The 20,642-nt window shown below is 35.4% G+C and overlaps 2 protein-coding genes across 4 annotated transcripts; one reads left to right on the plus strand and one right to left on the minus strand.

The window, feature by feature from the left end:
* The first annotated feature begins 312 nt into the window (after nt 1-312).
* LOC18422950 (CASP-like protein 5B1) lies at nt 313-8,497 on the plus strand. Its single transcript, XM_006827432.4, has 3 exons — nt 313-803; nt 7,732-7,864; nt 8,033-8,497. Exons 1-3 carry the CDS (start codon nt 673-675, stop codon nt 8,222-8,224), a joined length of 456 nt encoding a protein of 151 aa, XP_006827495.1. The 5' UTR covers nt 313-672; the 3' UTR covers nt 8,225-8,497.
* A 1,195-nt stretch (nt 8,498-9,692) lies between these two features.
* Nucleotides 9,693-15,445, minus strand: CDT1A (CDT1-like protein A). Of its 3 annotated transcripts, none has more exons than XR_016059771.1 (7): nt 14,721-15,445; nt 14,087-14,206; nt 13,443-13,680; nt 11,543-12,286; nt 11,211-11,400; nt 10,692-10,789; nt 9,693-10,182 (listed from the first exon to the last, which is right to left on the minus strand). XR_016059771.1 is itself a non-coding variant. In XM_020669001.2 (7 exons), exons 1-7 carry the CDS (start codon nt 15,365-15,367, stop codon nt 10,125-10,127), a joined length of 2,088 nt encoding a protein of 695 aa, XP_020524660.2. In that variant the 5' UTR covers nt 15,368-15,445; the 3' UTR covers nt 9,693-10,124. The 3 variants fall into 3 exon arrangements, 2 of the variants coding, with proteins under 2 accessions (XP_020524660.2, XP_020524665.2); XM_020669001.2 differs by having other exon boundaries at nt 10,692-10,782; XM_020669006.2 differs by lacking the exon at nt 10,692-10,789.
* Between the last annotated feature and the right edge of the window lie 5,197 nt (nt 15,446-20,642).

Raw genomic sequence — 20,642 nt, forward strand, 5'->3', positions numbered from 1 at the left:
ATTTAAAGTACCGTAATACGGTAGTCATTATAGTAATACGATTATTGTGAAAGTTGTTTTAGAAAAAAAAATGTCAAAATTGAAAAAAAAAAGTGCGGACAAAGTTTATGAAAGTTAAGAGTTGTTTTACAATTAGACAAAAGTAAAGTATATTTCTCATAATTTTTCTAAATATTATATATACTCTAAAAATTAAGATCAAATTATATTTAAAATATTTTTTTGTTGCCAAGCCCGCATTTCTACAATATGCGGGCTGGCCGCATGCTAACCGCGACCTTATAAATTTCATGACTTAAGCAAGAGTAAAATAGATTTTCAAGCGTCGTGAGATTTCGTACGCCGCTTTTCGCGACAAAATTTATACTAATTTAGAGGTCCGCCTGCTTCTTCAGCCAAAGGCCAGTAGCTTATATAAACCGCACCCACACAAAAAGCACTGGTTTTCTCTCTCTCTTCTTTCTCTCTCTAAATTGTTCAAGTCGTTCCATGTACGTGAAGATGATCTTCTTCTCCAGATAAATTTAGAGTCATTTCCTCAATCTGCATTATTGGTTTTCGAGCCTCTTCTTTTTGGTCAGTCTCTGTTTTTCCATTTTTCATTCGAAAAGGGGTTAAGGTCTTAAGTCCCTTCGATGTTTTAGAGAGAGAGAGAGAGAGAGAAGAGAGAGAATGAAGGATTTCCCTGGAACACCGGGAACCCTTACTGGTCTCATGCTTCGGGTTGGTCAATTTACATTTGCTGCTGCCTCCATTGCTTTCGTGGCCACTGGCGTTCGATTCCAAGAATTTACAGCTTTCTGGTATCAACAGCCCACCTCTTCTTTCTCTCTCTACTTTACTCTCTCTCTCTCTCCACAACCCACCTCTTCTTTCCCTCTTTACTGTCTCTCTTCTTTTTTTGCTTTTTTTTTTTTTTGAATTTGCATTACTCTTTTCTATTATAGTTTGGGTTTATATGATACTCTTTTGATTTGAAACCAATGACTCTGGATGAAGTGATTGATTCACATAGATCAGATGTCTAGACCTTCTCAACTCATCTGTTAATCTGTTATTGTGATCTCTTTTTTTTGTGAATTCATTTGAGATAATATCTTTGTTGTGTTTGAATTATTGTTATTATTTTGGTGTTTCCCTTTGGCAATTCTATTTATTAAATATCCAATTCCCACTTTCGTTGAATTGAGAACCCATTTTGTGATTTTGCATAGTTTGATGCTTGATTTTATTGTGTTACCCATGGATGTTAAGCCATCAAGCAAAAGGACCCAATTTCTGAATTAGGATAATCTCGAACCATTTACTGAAAATGACTGTGCCTTGTTCTGTTTGGTGGGCGATATGGCAAGAAAATATGATGTTTTACACAGCTTCATGACAAATATAACATGAATTCAGTTGGATATATAATCACCATCCCCATTTCTGTGAAGTCTTTTTATGTTATCTGATTTTTATTTTCTCCACCATCATATGGAAGTTGATTTTTGAGATTGACTAATTCCTTACAAATGTTTTATAACAGCAAGAACCAAATGAAAAATGCCTTGTGCGCAAGGTGTCTAACATCACCTTGTCAAGTCATGCTGTTATGATGACCTTAAGGGCAGGTTATATGATCCTGTGTGGGAAATTTGTGCCATAGATTAAAGGACGTTGTTTGGCCGCAAAGATAAGTCTTTCTCTTGGGAGAATTCATATACCAGGGAAAAATTTAAGGGACCTAGTCTATGATGCCATACTAATGCAAAGATGGAGTGGGAATGAGATCAGGTAGTAAATCTGGTGAATGACGAAATTGTACTATGCCCATGGCTTGTGTGTTTATGGTCTAAAGTGAAGCATACAACAATTGAAATACAACCTAATACCAAAATAAAAGACAACGCAGTTCTTCCTTGTTATCATGTTAGTGCCACTCATTTAAATGTCTCAATAATTCATTGAGTCGTTCTATGTACGCCTCAGAATTTTCTGAACATAATACAAATCATAGTCGTGGTTTGCATCTTTCAACGATTCTCTCAAGATTCCTTTTGAATGATTCTTTCAAGAGCATCATACATGAGCTTGCCATCCGCCAAAAATTTTAGATACCCATCATTGGTTGGCTCCCACTTTCCAATTGATTGAACGTCTAGTTCTTTTTCCCCTTCTTTTGCAACATCTCTGGTGTGAAGTTTCATGGCTACAAACCTCATTTCCTCGACCCTTAAGTTCACAAGGATACTTTTTGTTGGGTTTCTCAGCTGTTGTTGCAGCAACTGTGATAAACCTAAATGGGACCTTATCATGGTCTGAAGACCCCATTACCAAATATTTTCCATAGTAAGAAGAAGTGGGTTTAATTTTGGGAACCGAGTTTCTCACCCTAGAACTGAGGGCATGTGGGTGCTAGAGAGAGAACCACTTTGAAACTCGTTATTGAGGAGTCAAGGCCATGAAGGACCAGATGGATATCATTGGAGTGAATCATAAACGGTGGTAACTTGGCAGGGAGGCCATAACAGAGGAGTTAGAGACGGTTGTGGTTTGTATCTTTGACAGGTGAAAGCATAAAGGGAGGTTTGTCCCACATCGAAAAAGTTTGAAACTTATGGGGGGGCTTACACAAATATAAAAGTGGCCAGAGGGGCAAAGGCAACGTGCAGGCCAAGCGTTTGTGGCTGCGCAATAGGATGGAAAGGAGTGACCCACCTCTCCTTAAATTAAAAAAAATTTCAAAGAAGAAACTTGGAGAAGAATAAAAAAATAAAAGGCATGGCAGTTGTCCGGTTCACCCAAACTGAATTGCCGGTTTTCTGACAGAACTGACCGGTTCTTGATAGTTTGCAAGATCTAGATTGGCCTGGCCGATTCCCGTTCCTGATTACCTATTTTTAAAACCTTGGATAAATGAATAGGAGCAATGAAAGAAAATGGAGAATAAAAGATAGGCAACTAAATAAGAAGCAACTCTTTGCTAGTTTCCTATTTAATTGGTTTTTTTTAGAAGTTTTTTGCTACCAGCTCCTGCTGTGGTTGAGCAGGGAAAAGAAAAGAAAGAAAAAGAGCTTTTGGGCCAAAACTATCATGGTTTTCTTGGCATAACTAGTAGGTTGCGTAACATGATTAGCTTGTTTCTTCCTATTTATGTTTAGTGGATCAAAATTAGAAGTGTTTGAGAGATAAAGCGAAGGATTGATCTGAAGTGAAAGATTAAGGGGTTTCATTATGACATAGATGTGTTGTAGTTGCTGACATTATTATTGCAATAGTGATCAGTGTGTACAACAGACGAATAATCACGTAACTACCAACATTATGATGGAGAGACTCTAACACATCTAAAATTGTTTTGGATTGGTGACAGTTGACATGAAAATCTCAATCATGTCAATACACTGACAAAATTGTGAGCTAACAAATATGAATGAGATATAAAAACAATATGATATATGATAACATAAATAAGGTAACTTTCATAAAACAGAAAAATTCTGAAAAACTGGATGTAAATCACGGGACTATTTCTTAAAATGACTGACAATTATACCTTATATTGGGTATCATTGTCACATGGGATGAGAATAAGCTTTGCGGAGTTAATTTTAGATTAACTGTTCATTTCAATCCTTGAATGATGGTTTTTAAGTGAATGACCGAGTTGGTTTTTGGATAGAGCAATTCGTTGTTAGGGAGAGACCTTGGGTGCATGGAGTGTGGAAGGAACTTGTGGTGCATGTCGAGTTTGTGCTAAATTATGAGGAGCATTGAAAGATGAGTTTATATGAAGGGCAGACTTACCCTTTGGATGCTAGTTCATGCGTCAGTCAAATTCAATAAACTTATGGCTAGTTTGATAGGTCAGCAATTTTGTCAGGATGTGAGTTTCATTTTATTGGAGTTCCTGCACAAGTCCTCTTGAGACCCGCTATAGATACTATTGCAAGAGAGAGAGAGAGAGAGAGAGAGAATGGGTTTAGAGGTAAAAAAATGGGTTGTCAAGAGAAAAGAATGTTCTCTAAGAAAGTTTTCTGGATCGTACCAAAAATTTTCCTTGTAAATTGTAAATTCAGCTCTATCTTCCAGGAGTTTAGAGCTTAAATTGTTAAGAATTTCTCCTAGGACCTTCTGAAGATATTTTAGACCCAATATACAAAACACATGATAAGAAAGGATCAAATTGAGTGAATCATAGAAGCATAACAAACTATGATATCCTTCATAGTGAAAAATCAATTATAATATAAAAAATGGAGGAAATAACATTCAAACACCATGAGAAATCCCATAATATCATAGATACAGAGAAGATTGTCATGAGAAAACATATAGATGCTACATGCAAAGGTCAAAAACCATTCAACAGGCTCTCCATTTGCTAACATTTCAGATCCCAAATGCCCCCAAGCTCTTCTCTAGTGCTAAAAAAAGCTTCGAATTCACAAGGTTTCATGTACTACCTCCTTGACCTCTGCAATCTTTGTTATCACCAGTTTTGGCCAATGCACTTGACCTTGTCGTTCATGGCGGGTCTCAGTTTTATCATTAAAGGGAATATCCTTCTAAATTGGTTTATGTTTTTTTCAAACACTCGACACACATATTAGAATAATAATAATAATAATAATAATAATAATAAAATATAATTAGTTAAGGGTCTTAAAATATTTTCATCCCCATAGATATTCATCAAGTTTGTGAAAGAAAAAAAAATTCATCACATGCCTCATTTGTCCACAAGCTTCTATGTTGTGTTATATGAAAAATCTAGAAAAATCTATTAAAAATAATATTCATGAGGTAACTCCCAAATTTTCGCATTGTTAAAGAAATGAATGGGTTCATGTACGAGCATTTATACCATCGCCATGTCTATATGTGTTACAGGCATTCATGGTTAATACTAAGCAATGTTAATACACTTGGCTTGGGCCTTGGACTCGGTCCTTGCCCGAGCCGAGTAACTCAGCCAAGTACAAGACAGAGTGGACTAGGCATGTACATGACCCAAAAAACCCTTAAAAAAAAAAAAAGAAAAAAGATTTTAAAAAGTGCTAATAACTAAAAGAAAAACTTTAAACTTGAAACAAAACTAAAAACTACATATAAAGAATCCAAATATGCTGAAAAGAAAATAACTATTGGATCTAGAAAATTTGATTTAGGGTTGGAGATTCTAGAAAAATCCAAAAAAAAAAAGTAGGACATTTGACAATAAAAATTCACCAACCATAGTAAAAAAACTTATCCAAATTACTTATACATAAATTGATCCGACATGTTTATATAATTCTTGTGTTTTTTTTGTTCTTTATTGTACCCTTGTTTTACCCTGGAACGAAGTAAGGCCAAAATCTGATAGAACCAATGCCATGAACTAGAAAGAATAATTAATAGATGCAGAATTCCTGAAACCATCAAATGCAGACAGTCCAAAAGAGGGGTCAGGAAAGACAAGAGAAATGGCTACAGAGATGGAGAGAGAAACCTGAAGTGAGAGAAGAGGGAGTTCCTTGCGTGTGTCTCTCTCCTGCTTCCAGAGAAGCATAGAAACTGTTAATGATTCAATCTATAAATGTATGTATCGAAATTTCTTCAAATCATGGTAAAAAACACTGTAGAAGTTCAACTAATTCAAACCAATCTTCACATCACTAGGAGTTTCTTGGAATGCTTAAGAGCAAGTGGCAAGTAGCCCTTGCTCATGGACAAGAAAAATCCATTGAAATGAGAAAGTCCCACAATTGAAAATCATTTCATTGGACTCAACTAGCAAATAGTATTCCAAAAAAAATTTTAAAATAAGAATCAGCATTACAGGATCATTGGAGCTATGAAAGCCCTAAATAATAATAAATAACAATAATACCATACCTGAATCTTGATATGCTTGAAATTTGATGTACTGGTTTGGTCGGTCCATCTCTCTTAAAGAAACCCCAAACCTTCAATCATTAAACCCTAGACCTTCATCAACAAACCCTGTCTTCAATAAAGTAGGACTTTAATGGTCACATAGAGTGAGAGTGTGAGGGGTGAGAGGAAGAGAGCCTCATAGAGAAACCTAGAGGCTCCTTAGAGCGAGAGTGAGCAAGAGAGGGAGTTGAGAAAGAGGGAACCGAAAAGATTGGGCCGTTCTGGCGAGAAAATGCGTGAGTGAGATAGAGAGAGGAATCCCAAAAGATTGGGGCCTTTGAGAGAGAAACTGGTATATGGAGAGAGGGCTAAACCGGGGAAGCTGATTAACATACCAGATTTTGGAGTTTTGGAATCGTTACAAATATTGGGGTTTCAGAGCTCATCCAAAATTTGGGGTTTTTGTGCCAAATCGATTTCGCTATTTGGAGCTTCTGCTGATCGTATATCCTCCAATTTTTTACAGCTCTTGTATCCTCCAATTTTTGGGAGCAAATCTTATATCCTCCAATTTTTTAGGATATTGTCCCAATATTTTCAACGATTCCAGTGGGATTTTCAGTGGGATTTTCTTGTCCATGAAAAAGGGCTACTTGCCACTTGCCACTTGCTCTTAAGCGTTCCAAGAAAAAATTGAAGCTACTAGTGATGTGAAGATTGGTTTCGATTAGTTGAACTTCTACACAAGGATATTCCCTTTAATGATAAAACTGAGACCCACCATGAACAACGAGGTTAGGTGCATTGGCCGAAAACTGGTGATAACAGAGATGGCAGAGGTCAAGGAGGTAGGAAATGAAACCTTGTGAGATCGAAGCTGTTTTTAGCACTAGAGAAGAGCTTGGGGGAATTTGGGATCTGATTTGTTAACAAATGGAGAGCCTGGCATTGTCTGAATTTGTCTAACTCAAATTGTATTTCCACCCCAATAGCTCCAATCAAAGAGCAAATACACTGGGAGACCAAATTGCACTTCAGGTGAATGGAGAGCCTGTTGGATGGTTTCTGATCTTTCCATGTTGCATCTCTATGTTTTCTCACGACAATCTTATCTGTATTTGTGATATTATGGGATTTCTCATGGTGTTTGAATGTTATTTCCTCCATTTTTGATATTATAATTAATTTTTCACTATGAAGGACATCATAGTTTGTTATGCTTTTATGATTCACTTGATTTGATCCTTCCTTGTCATGTGTTTTGTATATTAAAATATCTTTAGAAGGTCCTAGGAGAAATTCTCAATCAACAATTTATGCGCTTAACTCTTGGACTATAAAGCTGAATTTACAATTTACAAGGAAAAGCTTTAGTATGATCCAGAAAAATTTCTCAGAGAATGTTCTTTTTCTCGACAACCCATTTTATAGCACCTCTCTCTCTCTCTCTCTCTCTCTCTCTCTCTCTCTCTCTCTCTCTCATGAATATGATTTGTTCCCTAATGGGATTTGATCAATATTTGGCGTTGGTATCTAATTACCTCCTGGCTCTTAGCTAGCTAGTTGATTGTAGAGTTATTTATTGAAAAGATCAATCGATAAAAATATCAGCCTGTCATTTTTCATTTTTTGGTACCTGAAATAACTGGCTCAATACTTTTGAGCATCTTTTCTAATATTATACTGACATTGTTCAACTTGTTGATTGATGGGTCATTCTCTCTATATTGCCAATTAAATGATGTAGCGTACAACTCAATTTAAAATTGGTGCTTCTTTTTCAATGTCTAAGAATTATGCTTTTAGAGCTATCTTAATTCGCAAAAAGTTCATTTTCATTTGTTTTGATAATCATCTCACTTAATGTGAGCCGCCTGCTTATTACAGCTATTTGATAGCTTCCATGGGTTTGCAAGTCCTCTGGAGTTTGTGGCTTGCATGCCTTGATGCTTATGCAATGCTCGCGCCGCGTGACCTGCGCAATCCTCGTTTGGTTAGCCTGTTTGTGGTTGGGGATTGGGTCAGCTCTCTCTCTCTCTCTCTCTCTCTCTCTCTCTCTCACACACACACACACGTGCGTACACACACAAATATACTCATTGGGTAGCTTTCCCTCTCTCTCTCATGCACAAACATGTATCATTTTGTTTTCAGATCAAGGAAATGACCACTTGGAGCTGTGTTTCAGGTTACGGCGACCTTATCACTTGCTGCAGCTTGCTCATCTGCAGGGATACTGGTTTTGTATGACCGAGACTTGGGGAACTGTAAGGAGTCAGTATGCCAAAGGTACCAGTTCGCGATTGCCATGGCGTTTATGAGTTGGGTGTTGATTGATATATCATCTCTCATCATGTTTTGGCTACTTGCTGCTGGTTAAACAATCTTCAAACACCAGATTCTATTAATTGATGGAGCATTTTCTTATCAATGGAAGTTGGGCCCAACATTGAGATGCATTTTGACACCCCGTGCAGTGTTTGGGGGTTATATAATAGGCTTTGGGGGGATATTAACCAAATCCAAGGTTCAGTTTGTGGGGTTGCTTCTTGGGTGATGATCCTTAATGGAGGAGTGAGTCTCTTTTTACCTCACCTATATAGTTTGTTGTACAGATTGTATAAATTTAATGTAATACAAGTCAATTTTGTTCTCTTGCTCTCATACACACTCCGACGCACAGGAGAGAGAGAGATTCGTGAAATTATGAAGCTGTATAATCCCATACGGTAATGTGACAAAGTATCACATAAACATATTGGATTACATATAATTAAGTATATTTACAAACGTCAAGTTATTTGTGTTCTCTTGGGTATATGTTATTTCAATTGAAAATTATATTTAGAAGAAGAAAATAAAAATAACTTTTTATATTAAAAGCGTTCATTTGTGATGAAAAGTGGATCCCAGAATATTAGATTAGATTCCAAAAATACTTTTGGATTCTGATAGAGTTACTATATAGGATACTCACATAGGAGCATATTATACAAATTTCCAAAATCAAAACTACTATACTATTCAATTGCCATGAGAAGGGCCAAAAGTAACAAGAATTATATTAGAAGTCTCACAAAATGACCAATATCTTTTAAAAAAAGACAATCGAGTCATTCAGCTCTTTAATAAAAGGGTGTGTTTGCATAAGGTTGCATCCATAACCCTCCAAATTGTAACGTAAGATTAACTTTGGTGTCAAAAATTTTAGGATGGCTTTTGAATCCATTTTCATCTCTAATTATAGAATTTTAAACTCCAAAATGGTTCAAATCAAGTAGATCTATGACCATATGGAAATCTTGAAAATGGACTGTCTAAATAATGTATTGCATGTACTATTTCTTGGATTTGAAATCTTTTTTCTTTTTTTTTTCCATTTTCATACATCTCGATCTCAAGATGATCAACTAGAGGGAGGATTTTCCCATATCAAAACAGCTTTTTCCCAATGAATTTTTGAGGTGCATCATAATCCTACAGCCTAAGATTGCAATCGTACATGAAATTTTACCTTAACAAAATACCTCACAACATAAAAAGAACTATCTAATAAAAAATAAATTGTTTTGTAGATTGAAACATTATATCCAATTTAGTGAATTTTGCATTTACATTATCTCCCAAATTTTTTTAAAAAGCTACAAATATATACCATAGGTAAAATTTATTTAAAAATATAAATGACAATTTTGTTTACAAGTATAATTTTAAAAATTCAAATTCTAAAATCTATCAATAAATCCAAATGAGTTTAAATTTGTAATTATATACTTACAATTTATAGAGCAAAATAGGAATAGTTGTTATATCTATTTTGGATTTTATATTGGAAACCTGCTTCCTTATTTTTGAAGGTCCAACCATTCATTACTTCATATATCTTTAAGTATCAAGCCATTCAATGCATTATGCTCTGTCACCTCTTTGAATTCAATATACAACACATTATGGTTCGACATAATATACATGACAATTGAATATACAAATACAGGCCCCAAAATTCCAATTATATTGATTCGCTCGCAACAAGCACAAATAGCATTTGACAAGGGGGTTAGGACTTGGTGGATTCTTTTCTCAGAATCTCTACTCTTTGCTCTAACAATTGATGATGAGATGGGGCATCGCACCTTGGACTCCCCCGACAACTGAAGCTCAATCTTTTGATTCCCGATGCTCGCTAGATTTGAGATGTACCGAGCAGAAACCAGAGCAGAAACCAACTGATTTCATTTGGCAATTGAGTAACACATGCCAATGTTTTGAGGCATAATGTCTCATAGTGCTTCCTTAAGTCTAGCATGAACTGATGCTGGATCAGTTATCGCACACACACTGCATATACCCAAAAGAAACACAGTCAAATATCAAACAGATAGCTAACAGACCTAATTAGATGACAATGCAGATAGCTAAACGGAGCTACTTAATGGAAGATAACAACTTGAAGCTTTGAGTTATTTCTTTGTTTATGTCAGACATTAGAGATGTAAATCTAATTATTCTTTGTGCCAAGGCAACCACTTTCAGGAGAAAACAAGGGGTAGAGAAAGGGGACGGAGAGAGGCTAGAAGATGAGATTTCGAGTGTTAGACATTGCTGATAAGAAGACAGATGGAATTGAGGGTTTGATATTAATGTTGCGAAGACTAGTGGGCAGAATAAAGTCTCAATAATGGAAAACTGGATGTTCTGAGTAGTTAAAATGGGCAATTGAGCCTTTGCAAGGCTTTCTCAAAAAGTTTCCATGGAGCTCATAAGATATAAAATAGAAGAAGGAAAACTAAAAGACTGATTGTAAACACGACGAATTCCCCCCAAAAAGACTTTTATGAAATACAAACCTATAAAGAAAATCCCCACTGGATGCCATCTTTCCTGTGATCCAGTCTGGAACCAATTCTTGTAACAACTTTAGCTGTTCTTCAATTTCCCCTATAAACTACTATAAAATCAGTACACATGAACAGAACATGTAAAGACAAACACAGATTATTATAACATGGACCAAAGACTACAGGAATTTACACAAGAACTTTGTTAAGCAAAGTATATTAAATCCAACAACTTCGGAAAAACATGGTTCCAACCATCATCATTGTTGAATGAAATGATGATGAAGATTAAAATCCAACAACTTCTGAAAAACATGGTTCCAACAATCATAATTGTTGAATGAAATGATGATGAAGAGAGAACAGGATGCAGCATCAGGGTTATGTCCTCTTCTGCGATCTCACACACTCTCCAACATTGTTCAACATTATATTTAATGGTAAGATGAACACTTTCTATACACTCTCAATTCCTAAATCAAGCAATACTTAGCATTCAGATATGTAGATTATAGAGAAGGGATTTACTTCTGTCAATAATTTCAGGATGATTCACAGTTAGTCTATGAACAAGCTCCTGTTTGGTGAGAACTGATCGATTCATGCCTTGAAATATGAGTCGGATCATATCATAGAGTTTAGGCAGGGAAGCCACCATGCCTTGGCTCTTATCTACAGCAGCTTTGGCTTCCATCGCTTTCTTCTCCTTCTCTCTGATCTGTAAATAAACCCCCCCATATGTTTCCTCATCAGAACTCATTAGATATATATTACATAGCATAAAGGAAATGGGAAAGTGTGCAGGAGTTGAGTTCTAAAAGAATTAGAACCCATTCAACTACATATTTTGAAAGACGTACCGAATCCCAAAAAGAAGCGGGAAGAGATTTGATGATTTCTTCATCGACTCCTGATCTTCTCTCCTCTTTTGCCAGAGTTGAATTTTTAATTGGAGAATTGAAGTTCAAAGACCTAGTCCTAATCGACCGTTTCGTTGAATCAATGTCTGTTGTGATCACATTGTCATCCGAACCTGGCCTCAATCGTTTTGGGGTCTCTAACTCTGGTGTTCTTGTCATTAATCTAATTGGAGTGGACACAAGTTTAACTGGAGTATTTTCTACATTTTCCACCCTCTTCTGCTCAGATTTTTCAAGCATTTTAGAAGGCAGTGGCTGCACTTTTGGTGGTGATTTCAGTTTGTGAGGAGTACCAAGAGAGTGCAGATTTGGATTACGAGAAAGCAGCATTTCAAATTTTGGAGAATCAGGTCCTAATGATTCCTTCTCACTGGTTTGGCATGTCGAAAGAGGGTCAAGGGGCACTGATGAATCAGAACTGGATGCTTTTTCCTTCTCAAAAGGCTTTTTAATCGAGCAATTCTCAGTAAGAGGCTCTAATGGCCCAAGATCAAAATGAGTTTTCTTCGCTCTCTGAGAGAAGTGTGGCCTGAAAGAAGCAGAAAAATGGGAAGAGATTGCCATTGGAAAGGGGCCAGAGGGCTGGGAAAGAGCTGGAGATAATGATGAGGTGATATGAGGAAGTATTGAGGTCTTCGTTTGGTTAAATGGCTCTGGAAGAGTTTCCTCAGGAATTTCATCTCCCTGATATTAACAAAAAAGCTTTCTAACATAAGTTACTAAAAGAAAAGAAGGAAATAGATGCTTTTTAAGAGAATAAGCAACAACAGAACTATTAATTCACTCTGTAGTGAGTGGTAAATTGGGAACCCAAGAAATAACAAGCACCTGTTTGTAGATTATGATAAATATTGTGCAATATTCATCCTTATAAGTTCATTATGGCTATGATCACGAACATTGAATGATCACACATACAAGGAGAATGACTAGAAAAGTGTATTCCCTGTGACTTTTGGGTGCTATTATTTCCCCACCTGTACTCATAAAGCATTTAATACTTAAAAGCTTTTCTTTTCGCTGTCATAGTGAAAAATTTATTATCCAAATTTTCTGGAAGAAAACTCTCGTTCATAGTTCTCAGCCATCATTTAGAACAAAAAATAAGTTTTAGTAATCAATTCAAAAGATTTGCTTGCATTCTAAGTTACATGACATCATAGTAAACTAGCCTACAATGTTGGTCACGAACAGAAAACTGTGTTTCAGGAAGAATACTGCAGTTAAGTGGGAGGTAGATAGTTGTAATTCTTGCAGGAAAATCAAAGGATTCCAATCTAACGACATTAATGTTCAGCGCAAAATGCGCTAGGAGACTCCCGTCATGCAGACAGTGCCTCATAAGCCCCCCGGATCAAATGAGATGGATGATGAAATACTGTCCTATAGTTCCCAATGTAGTGGCACCTCAGAAGTTGGTGATTTCAGGGAATGAGAAATCAGTGAATCAATGGTACCAAAGCAAAATCTCTGAGTTCAATGAGTTGGGTTTATGTGAACAATTTAGCCCCATTGGCCTTGTTAATAAATAAACTATAAAAGCCCAATTATTATATATGGCCTAATTACTATTGTTAAATTAAAGAAGAATTCTGGTCTAATACATAATTGTGACAGTGGGTCATGCAAGTGTGAGTTGTTACAGTAAGAGATTTGCAAATACTTGTGATGGTAGCATATATAAGCATCTGATACTCTCAAGTATATTTAGAACAACAAAAAACCAAGGAAGCATTCGAAGTGAAAGCTATAGGTAGCATCATCAGAAAAAATAATCTTACCGGAGCAAACATTCTTTCTCGTTATATAACAACCAAGATGTCATGAAAGATTAGATTACCTTAGGGTGGGATTTGAAGAACTCTGAGAGCCTGGCACGGAATACTTTCCTGAAAATCAAAGATTCAATCCCTAATTTCTGAGTTTTGCTGGAAGTTTTCAGGGCATTGGGCTGAAGAGTAATAAGAAGATCAGGCTTCATGCAGAGAGTCCTCTCATCATGGGAGAGTATCTTCTTAAGCTCTATTCCAGCACCCATTATATACTTTATCTGAGCTAGGTGAGCATATGTAAACCTCCTGAATAATTCAAGGGAGGGAGTGTGTAAGAAAATGTATTCAGCTGAAATAAGAAAATAAGATATGGGGATGAGAGAGAGAGTGAGAGAGAGAGAGAGAGAGAAACTGAACAAGGCTCAAATAAGGAACTAATATATCACGTGGGCTTTAGAGAAATGCACATTGACATAAAGATCACTCAGAAGAAAACTACAATTAAACAATAACACAAACTTAAGGATTAAGGTGTGAGATTCAGGTTTTCTATTCATCAGGGGACCATGCCAAAAATTTGGGTTTTGAAACCAAATTAGGCCTAATTTGTTGCTTATAAGCTATAATTTTAGCAAATAAATAAACGACTTTTAGATAAAAGAAGACAACCTGGAGAGTATTTCCAAGGGCATTAAGCATATAAATGTATTACCTTTTGGTGAGGGTTTCGACCTGAGAACGAATGTTGGTGAAAGAAGTGATGGTATTCTTAAGGCGCAGCAATCTTATGGAGCACTCCATGCTCACCATAAATTCAGCCAGCATCTCGTATCTGTTTCAGAACATAGAAATAAATAAATTCATCAAAAAGAATAAAAAACCAGAACCCAATTAAGTTCAGCTGGTTTTTTCCCAAAAAAATCCAATAATTCCAATGCATCAAGAAAACACTCAAGATAATTGTATCTAATTCATTCTAAATAAAAATTCCAATACTGTAGTAAATATCACATTGCTTTCATGGTTATTCTAGTTCTGTTCTTTTATTGGACACTCATGGTAAATATACCCACTTATTGTAGTAATGAAAGAAAAATAGTCTGATGCAAATGGTCGAAAAGTCAGCCATTTTTCAAAGTTTCTCCAAAATCCCTTTACCAGTGCTCAAATATGATATCAAGACAAACAGAAAATATATATGCATAAATTAGTATATATCTAATAGGATTGTTATGGTAAAATAAAGGGATTTCCCATATTAAAAACAAAAAATTCAGCCAAAAGATACTGAATTTCTGCAAAAACAATGGCAAATTGTTGGGCCAAATAAGCCAAACTCTACGTACTTCTCTGGGAGTTTCGTCCCTTTATTCTTGTTAGATCTCAATGCGGATTTGGATTTTCCAGCCTGATCAATAAGAGATCCTTCAAAACAGGGTACATTCTCGTGATCTCTAGTCAATTTACAGGTCTTAGCACCAATCTTCTCAGCTTCCTTTGAAGAAATCGAGACATTTTTTGTTCCATATCTCCGCTGAGGCTCGATGGGTTTCTCGGGTGTTGGAAATGCAGAGAGACCAAGCCCTGATTTCTCTGGTATATCCGCAACTGCAGAGATTTGACCTGATGTCTCAAATGGGGTTGGGCTAAGAGCAGCTGGCTTCTCTGCAAATGTAGAGAAATGACCTTTTTCCTGACATTGGGTTGAGCTTAAAGCTCCTGATTTTTCTTCAGACAGAGAGATAGACCCTGGTTTTTGAGACGGGTTTTGGCCGAAAGCTCCTGATTTATCGAATGAGGTCGTAGCCAGAGTTTCTAGTTTCTCTGTAACTGAGGATTCATGGCGGGTGGTGAGGTCCATGAGAGAGAAAGAAGTCGTCCGGGAAGTAGGTGTGTCAAGGGGCGATGCACTGCAACAATGGCGCATTTCCCTCTCTATATATGAACAATTGGCGGGAAATTGGTGTTTGGCGGGAAGTAGCTGACGTGGCATCTGCGGCGGGAAGCAACGGGATGGTGCGCTGGATGGATGGCCAAGATGAATGTTTGCGTACACGTGATTTGGTTCCACTCGTGCGACTACATCTGAAAAATAGTGTTGCTTTAATAGGAAAAATTTGATGCCAAGAGTTTCCAAGGCCTTTACGGTAGTCGCCTTTATCATCGAAGTTATAAATCTCAATATCTTTTTATATTACTTTCATTAGCAAGTGAATAATATAACATCAGCATACTCAAATATCAATAATAAATTACTTTTATTTCAAGTTGAAGAAAAATATTAGGTCAAAAATACATACTGTTAAAAAAATAAGGTAAGTGATAAAATTGTGAATATTTCAAATTTGATTTAGAAAAACATAGTGAAAAAATCGGATATATAAAGAAAAAAATATAGGATTCTGATTTATAGCCATTGTATAGATATATTAAAGACATTGAACAATAATTTTATAGCCTTACTAGTAGTGTCAGTAGAGTAATACTCGACAAATTTTATTGAAACTTTCAATAAATCTAACAACAATGATTGCTCTCTTATCACAATACAAAATATATCATAGATTTATTGGGAGTATAAAATGAAACAACAATAACACTACTAAATACAAGAACCAATTAGCAAATGATAAGGATTGTGAACCAAGGTATAGGATTATTTTCCAAATAAAACAGCCATTATTTTTCGGCCTATCTCTTGTACTTTTTTAGCCTTCCACTTGAACTAGCTCACAACTCCTAACATATGTTGTATTGGGTCTACGTCAGCCTTCCTAAATCCGATTTCTCTCATCTTATCGCATGTTGGTGCCACACATAAATTCTCTCAAGTGTATTCATTTCAAATTCCATCCCTTCATGTATTTTCAATCATCTATCTCAACATCATCACCTTAGCTATACTCATTCTATAGATATGTTGTTTCTTGACTGCCCAACATTGCGCACCAAAAAGTAAAGTTGGCTTTTAAGCTGGCCTATAGAACTTTCCATTCAGCTTCATTGGTATGCAGTAATCACCTAAAACTCTAGTTGCACATTTCCACTTTACCCAACCAACTCTAATTCTATGTGTAGCCTATTCCTTAATCTCTTTATTTCCTGGTTTATAGATACAAGATATCGTAAAGGCGCTCTTTTTTGTATTTTTTAGTCATCAATCCTAACTACTTTCTCCTCTCCACTCCTATTATTACTAAACTTGCATTTCATATGCTTAACTTTAGACTTGCTACTTTTAAAACCTTTAGATTCTAGAGCATCTCTCCAAAGTTTTAATTTTATGTTGACACCATTTTGGGTGTAATCGATTAAAGTTATATCATATGTGAATAACATGAACCATGGTACATCATTTTGTGGGAGTCTCGTTAAGTCGTCTATAACTAAAACAAAGATGTATGTGCTCAATGTTGACCCCTGATGTAAACCGATTGTAATTGAAAACTCACTCCTCTATCCGTTAATTGTTCACACACTAAATAACGCTCCCTTGTACATATCTCTCACCAAGTAAATATAATTTATGGAGATTTATTTCTATTTCAATATCCACCAAATTAAATCTCAAGGTACTTTATCATAAGTTTTCACTAGATCAATAAAGGCCGGATGTCTTTTTCTTTCACTCTAAACTTCTCAATCAGCTACGTAAGTAGAAAAATAGCCTCAGTTGTTGACCTCAATGGCATAAAACGAATTGGTTTTTTGATACATTTGTTTCATGCCTTAGTCGTTGCTTAATCACTCTCTCCCACAAAATTTCAGGAATATTATCCATTTACTCTTTGAGTATAAATTGATATAGGAGTAATTTTAAGACCACAAAATTTTGGGATATAATATCTTCAACCTATAGATTAATCTCAATAAAAAGAAGTTCTAAATTGCACTCTCAATGCACTTGAAAAAATATATATTGAGATTGAATAAAATCATCCAATTTTCAAAAGGTGATATCTAAGTGTTACAAATTTGAAAATTAATTCTTTTTTTTGTTTTGAAAATAATCATATAGTGATTTTTATGTGGTTATCAAAATTTCAAATTAACAAAATTCTCTTAAATATGTGTTGTGGCTAAGGGAGTAAGTATACAATATGCTCTTATAGGAGCATAGTTCATGCACTCAAAATATAGTGCATTTGGGTGTGACGTGGAATGGAATTGAGCCTTACGGGAGCTAGTTATTACTCAGGCTAGTCCTTACCCATTTTTTGTACATCAAATATTTAAAAAGACTTTGCAGGTTTTTGTTCTAAATGACTGATCAATTCCCTTCTAATTTAAGAGAATTTTGAGCTAATATATTAAAAAATAAGCATTATCAAAGTTTTTTCCCTCAATTTTTTTTTTTATGTGTATATTATTTTTTAATTTCTTTTCTCAAATTGCCACCACTTTATATCTTTAAAGTTTGAAGAGAAAAAAAGCACATTTTAAGATTGGAACTTGAGGATCCAAAGTGACCCCTCCCACATGCCCTTTTCATCTTCTTTTTTTTTTGTATTCACTTTATATTTTTAAGATCTAAAGTCACATTTGATTTGGAATCTTAAATATCCGAAGTCAAATCCCATATACAAAGTCAAATATGATTTTAAACATTCAATACTAGCTTTAGAACTTAAAGATTCGAAGTGGTGATAATTTTTTTAATAAAAAATAGAGGATAAAATTACATGTGGAGGTCTAACTTTGAATCTTCAAGATTCATACACCTAAAATAAATTTTGCCAGCTCAGAGTAGTGGCTATTTGGGAATAAAAGAAAAAAGAGAAAAAAAAGGGTATATACGCATAAAATATAAAAAAATAGATTTCTTTATTAACACCAATTATAAGGAATATTAGCGTAAATTTATGTATTTTTAACTTCGATTCTGATCAATTTTAAAAATAATCGAGCTCCTTTTAGCCCATTTGAGATCAAAACGTAGTTCTTTTTTTGTTATCTATTTTAAATTTGGGCAATTTTTGTTCAACAAAATTGCTCTATTTTTTTAGCCTAAACCCGTAACCCATCATATTCTTATATTTTCTTTCTAGGCGCACCTCCAAATTTTATCATAACATGTTATTTTGGTGTCAAAAATTCTTAGGATGGTTGAAAATCTATTTTCTTCTCTAATTAAAAATTTTTACACTAAAAAAATGGTTCAAATAAAATATATCTATATGTTAGGTTTATGTGGCCATTAAAGGCCTTATGAGTATGTATTGAAATACTTTTATTATAATGAAACATAAACTCAATGGGAGTGTGGTCCCTCGAGGACCATACTACGCGAAAGATGTTTGCTTATACTGGACTGTGCTTATCGATCTAAGCCAGTCGGTTGCAAAACCCAAGGTACCTAGGCATAAAGAACTAACCGATGAGGGTTTTGGGTTAGCTCTTTATGAGGTCAGAGCTTATGCCTAGATGAGAGAGCCGAGGGACTCTGTGTGTGTGATGGTAGGCCTACTGAGACGGGGGCGAAAACCCCATTCATGTTCCATCACACGACATGCGTATTGATAGATCGTTCACGAAAGCCAGATATCTACCTATGGGTGAAGCGCATGCATGTACGAGAGATATCCCTATACACCATAGAGCTATAGTCGCATCAAGTCGTGGTGACCTTGACTTGTCTCTATGGAAGAACCTATAATCCATAGATTGGGATTGCAACCCCTTGACACATCGACCTAACTTTTGTGACCTCCTAATGAGCCCCTACTTGGACTGTGGATAAAGCTAGTGTGGTCTGTAGTCCACAGTTGAAGGTGGAGTACTTCATTGTTACAGATTGAATTCCTAAAATCATATGGATCATTTTTCCATCATATTAATTTAATTGTGTTCATTTTATTATTGAAATGGTTATTATTTAAATTTTTATAAATCTCTCAATATTTTAATTATGATTTTTGGACTTATAAAAATACAGTTATTGATTTTACAAAGTTATAAAAATTCAAATATATATTAATTCGTTTTATTTAATTTAAATTTTTTTTTTATAAAATTTCATAGGGGCCCAAAGTGTACATGAGCCCACCATGTGGCATGTTGGTGGGGGCCCACATGTGTCACAAAGGGGTGGTACGCCCCACTCGTTGGATTCCTCTTGTTTCTTTGTGATCAAGGTATTTAAGATTATGGTAATTTTGATTTGAGGCATATAGTCAAATCTTAGAAAGGATATAACGGCCATGGCCTATTTGTAATATAATAAGTATACTTTAAAAGGGATATAGTTAATTTGAATAGATGGAAAACATTGACCTTTTGTTGTTTAAAATTTTTGGTAGTATTTATTTACTTGATAATGTTTGACATGTCCTTATGGAATATGTGATATGACAATGTTATTTTTATGGAATGCATGATATCTATTTCATCTAAATATATTGGTGGACAAATGGTTTAAGGAAAGGGGGATAATGGTTCATGCACCTTCCATAATGTTGATGGCCCATCTATGGAATAGATAGCTCAGATCTCTCACCCCGCAAGTCACCTAGATCAACGGTACAGATTCAATCTTATGAAAGAGGCAAATTATGAGAAACCCTAAATCATATTTTCTCTATAAATAGGGGAGTTCTTTTCCATCTCTAAAAAAATAACAACCTCTCTCTCTCTCCAATTGTCTCTCTCTCTTTGAGGGGCACACCTCACTCTCTCTCCTTTGAGTTTCTCTCCTAACCCTCTCTATCTTAAAGTTTCAAAAATGGGGGCCACGCCCCAACTCTAGCTACTACTCGTTTTCTCCTTAGGCCTAAGAAGAAAATAAGGGTTGTAGAATTCGAGGGAAGCCTAAGTTATTTTTGGAGGTTAGGGTTTTGTGGAGAATTAAGGGTAGTTACATAGTTTGGCCAAAATCAGTTTTCTTGATTCGAGATTGAAGCTAGACCACAGATCCCGTACCATTTGATGTGGTGACTCGGTGTGGAGTGTAAGAAGCTCGGTTGAGATAATCTCTGGCATCTTTATCTTATACTTACCTATTCTTTATTTCATATTCTCAAGCACAGTATTAGGTTGTATGAATGACATCAAGTAATTGAGATTTATTTTATTGATGTGTTATTTATTTTTGGAATTTCTATTGTTTGTAATAAGACCATCTGTGAGTGATTATAAGGGGTGATTATTATTATTTTTTTTAAAAAAAATTGTATTTCCTCTATAAAAGATCACATAGGTCTTTCTTTCATTGAGATCGGAGCAATGTTTTACTTGATCGCTAGAAGGAGTTTTTTCTTATTTTTGCTTGA

Source organism: Amborella trichopoda, chromosome 7 (genome assembly GCF_054954075.1).
Source record: "Amborella trichopoda isolate Santa Cruz 75 chromosome 7, AtrichopodaSantaCruz75HAP2 v2.0, whole genome shotgun sequence".
NCBI lineage: Eukaryota > Viridiplantae > Streptophyta > Magnoliopsida > Amborellales > Amborellaceae > Amborella > Amborella trichopoda.

What these genes read in the sequence shown, in the direction of transcription:
- CDT1A (XM_020669001.2), bottom strand. Translation starts at nt 15,367, where the DNA reads ATGCCACGTCAGCTACTTCCCGCCAAACACCAATTTCCCGCCAATTGT. An exon ending in GTCGAAACCCTCACCAAAAG is followed by an intron (nt 13,681 to 14,086) that starts GTAATACATTTA and finishes TGAATTATTCAG; the next exon opens with GAGGTTTACATATGCTCACC. An exon ending in AGTGGGGATTTTCTTTATAG is followed by an intron (nt 10,183 to 10,691) that starts GTTTGTATTTCA and finishes GGGTATATGCAG; the next exon opens with TGTGTGTGCGATAACTGATC.
- LOC18422950 (XM_006827432.4), top strand. Translation starts at nt 673, where the DNA reads ATGAAGGATTTCCCTGGAACACCGGGAACCCTTACTGGTCTCATGCTT. An exon ending in CAAGAATTTACAGCTTTCTG is followed by an intron (nt 804 to 7,731) that starts GTATCAACAGCC and finishes TGCTTATTACAG; the next exon opens with CTATTTGATAGCTTCCATGG. An exon ending in TGTTTGTGGTTGGGGATTGG is followed by an intron (nt 7,865 to 8,032) that starts GTCAGCTCTCTC and finishes GCTGTGTTTCAG; the next exon opens with GTTACGGCGACCTTATCACT.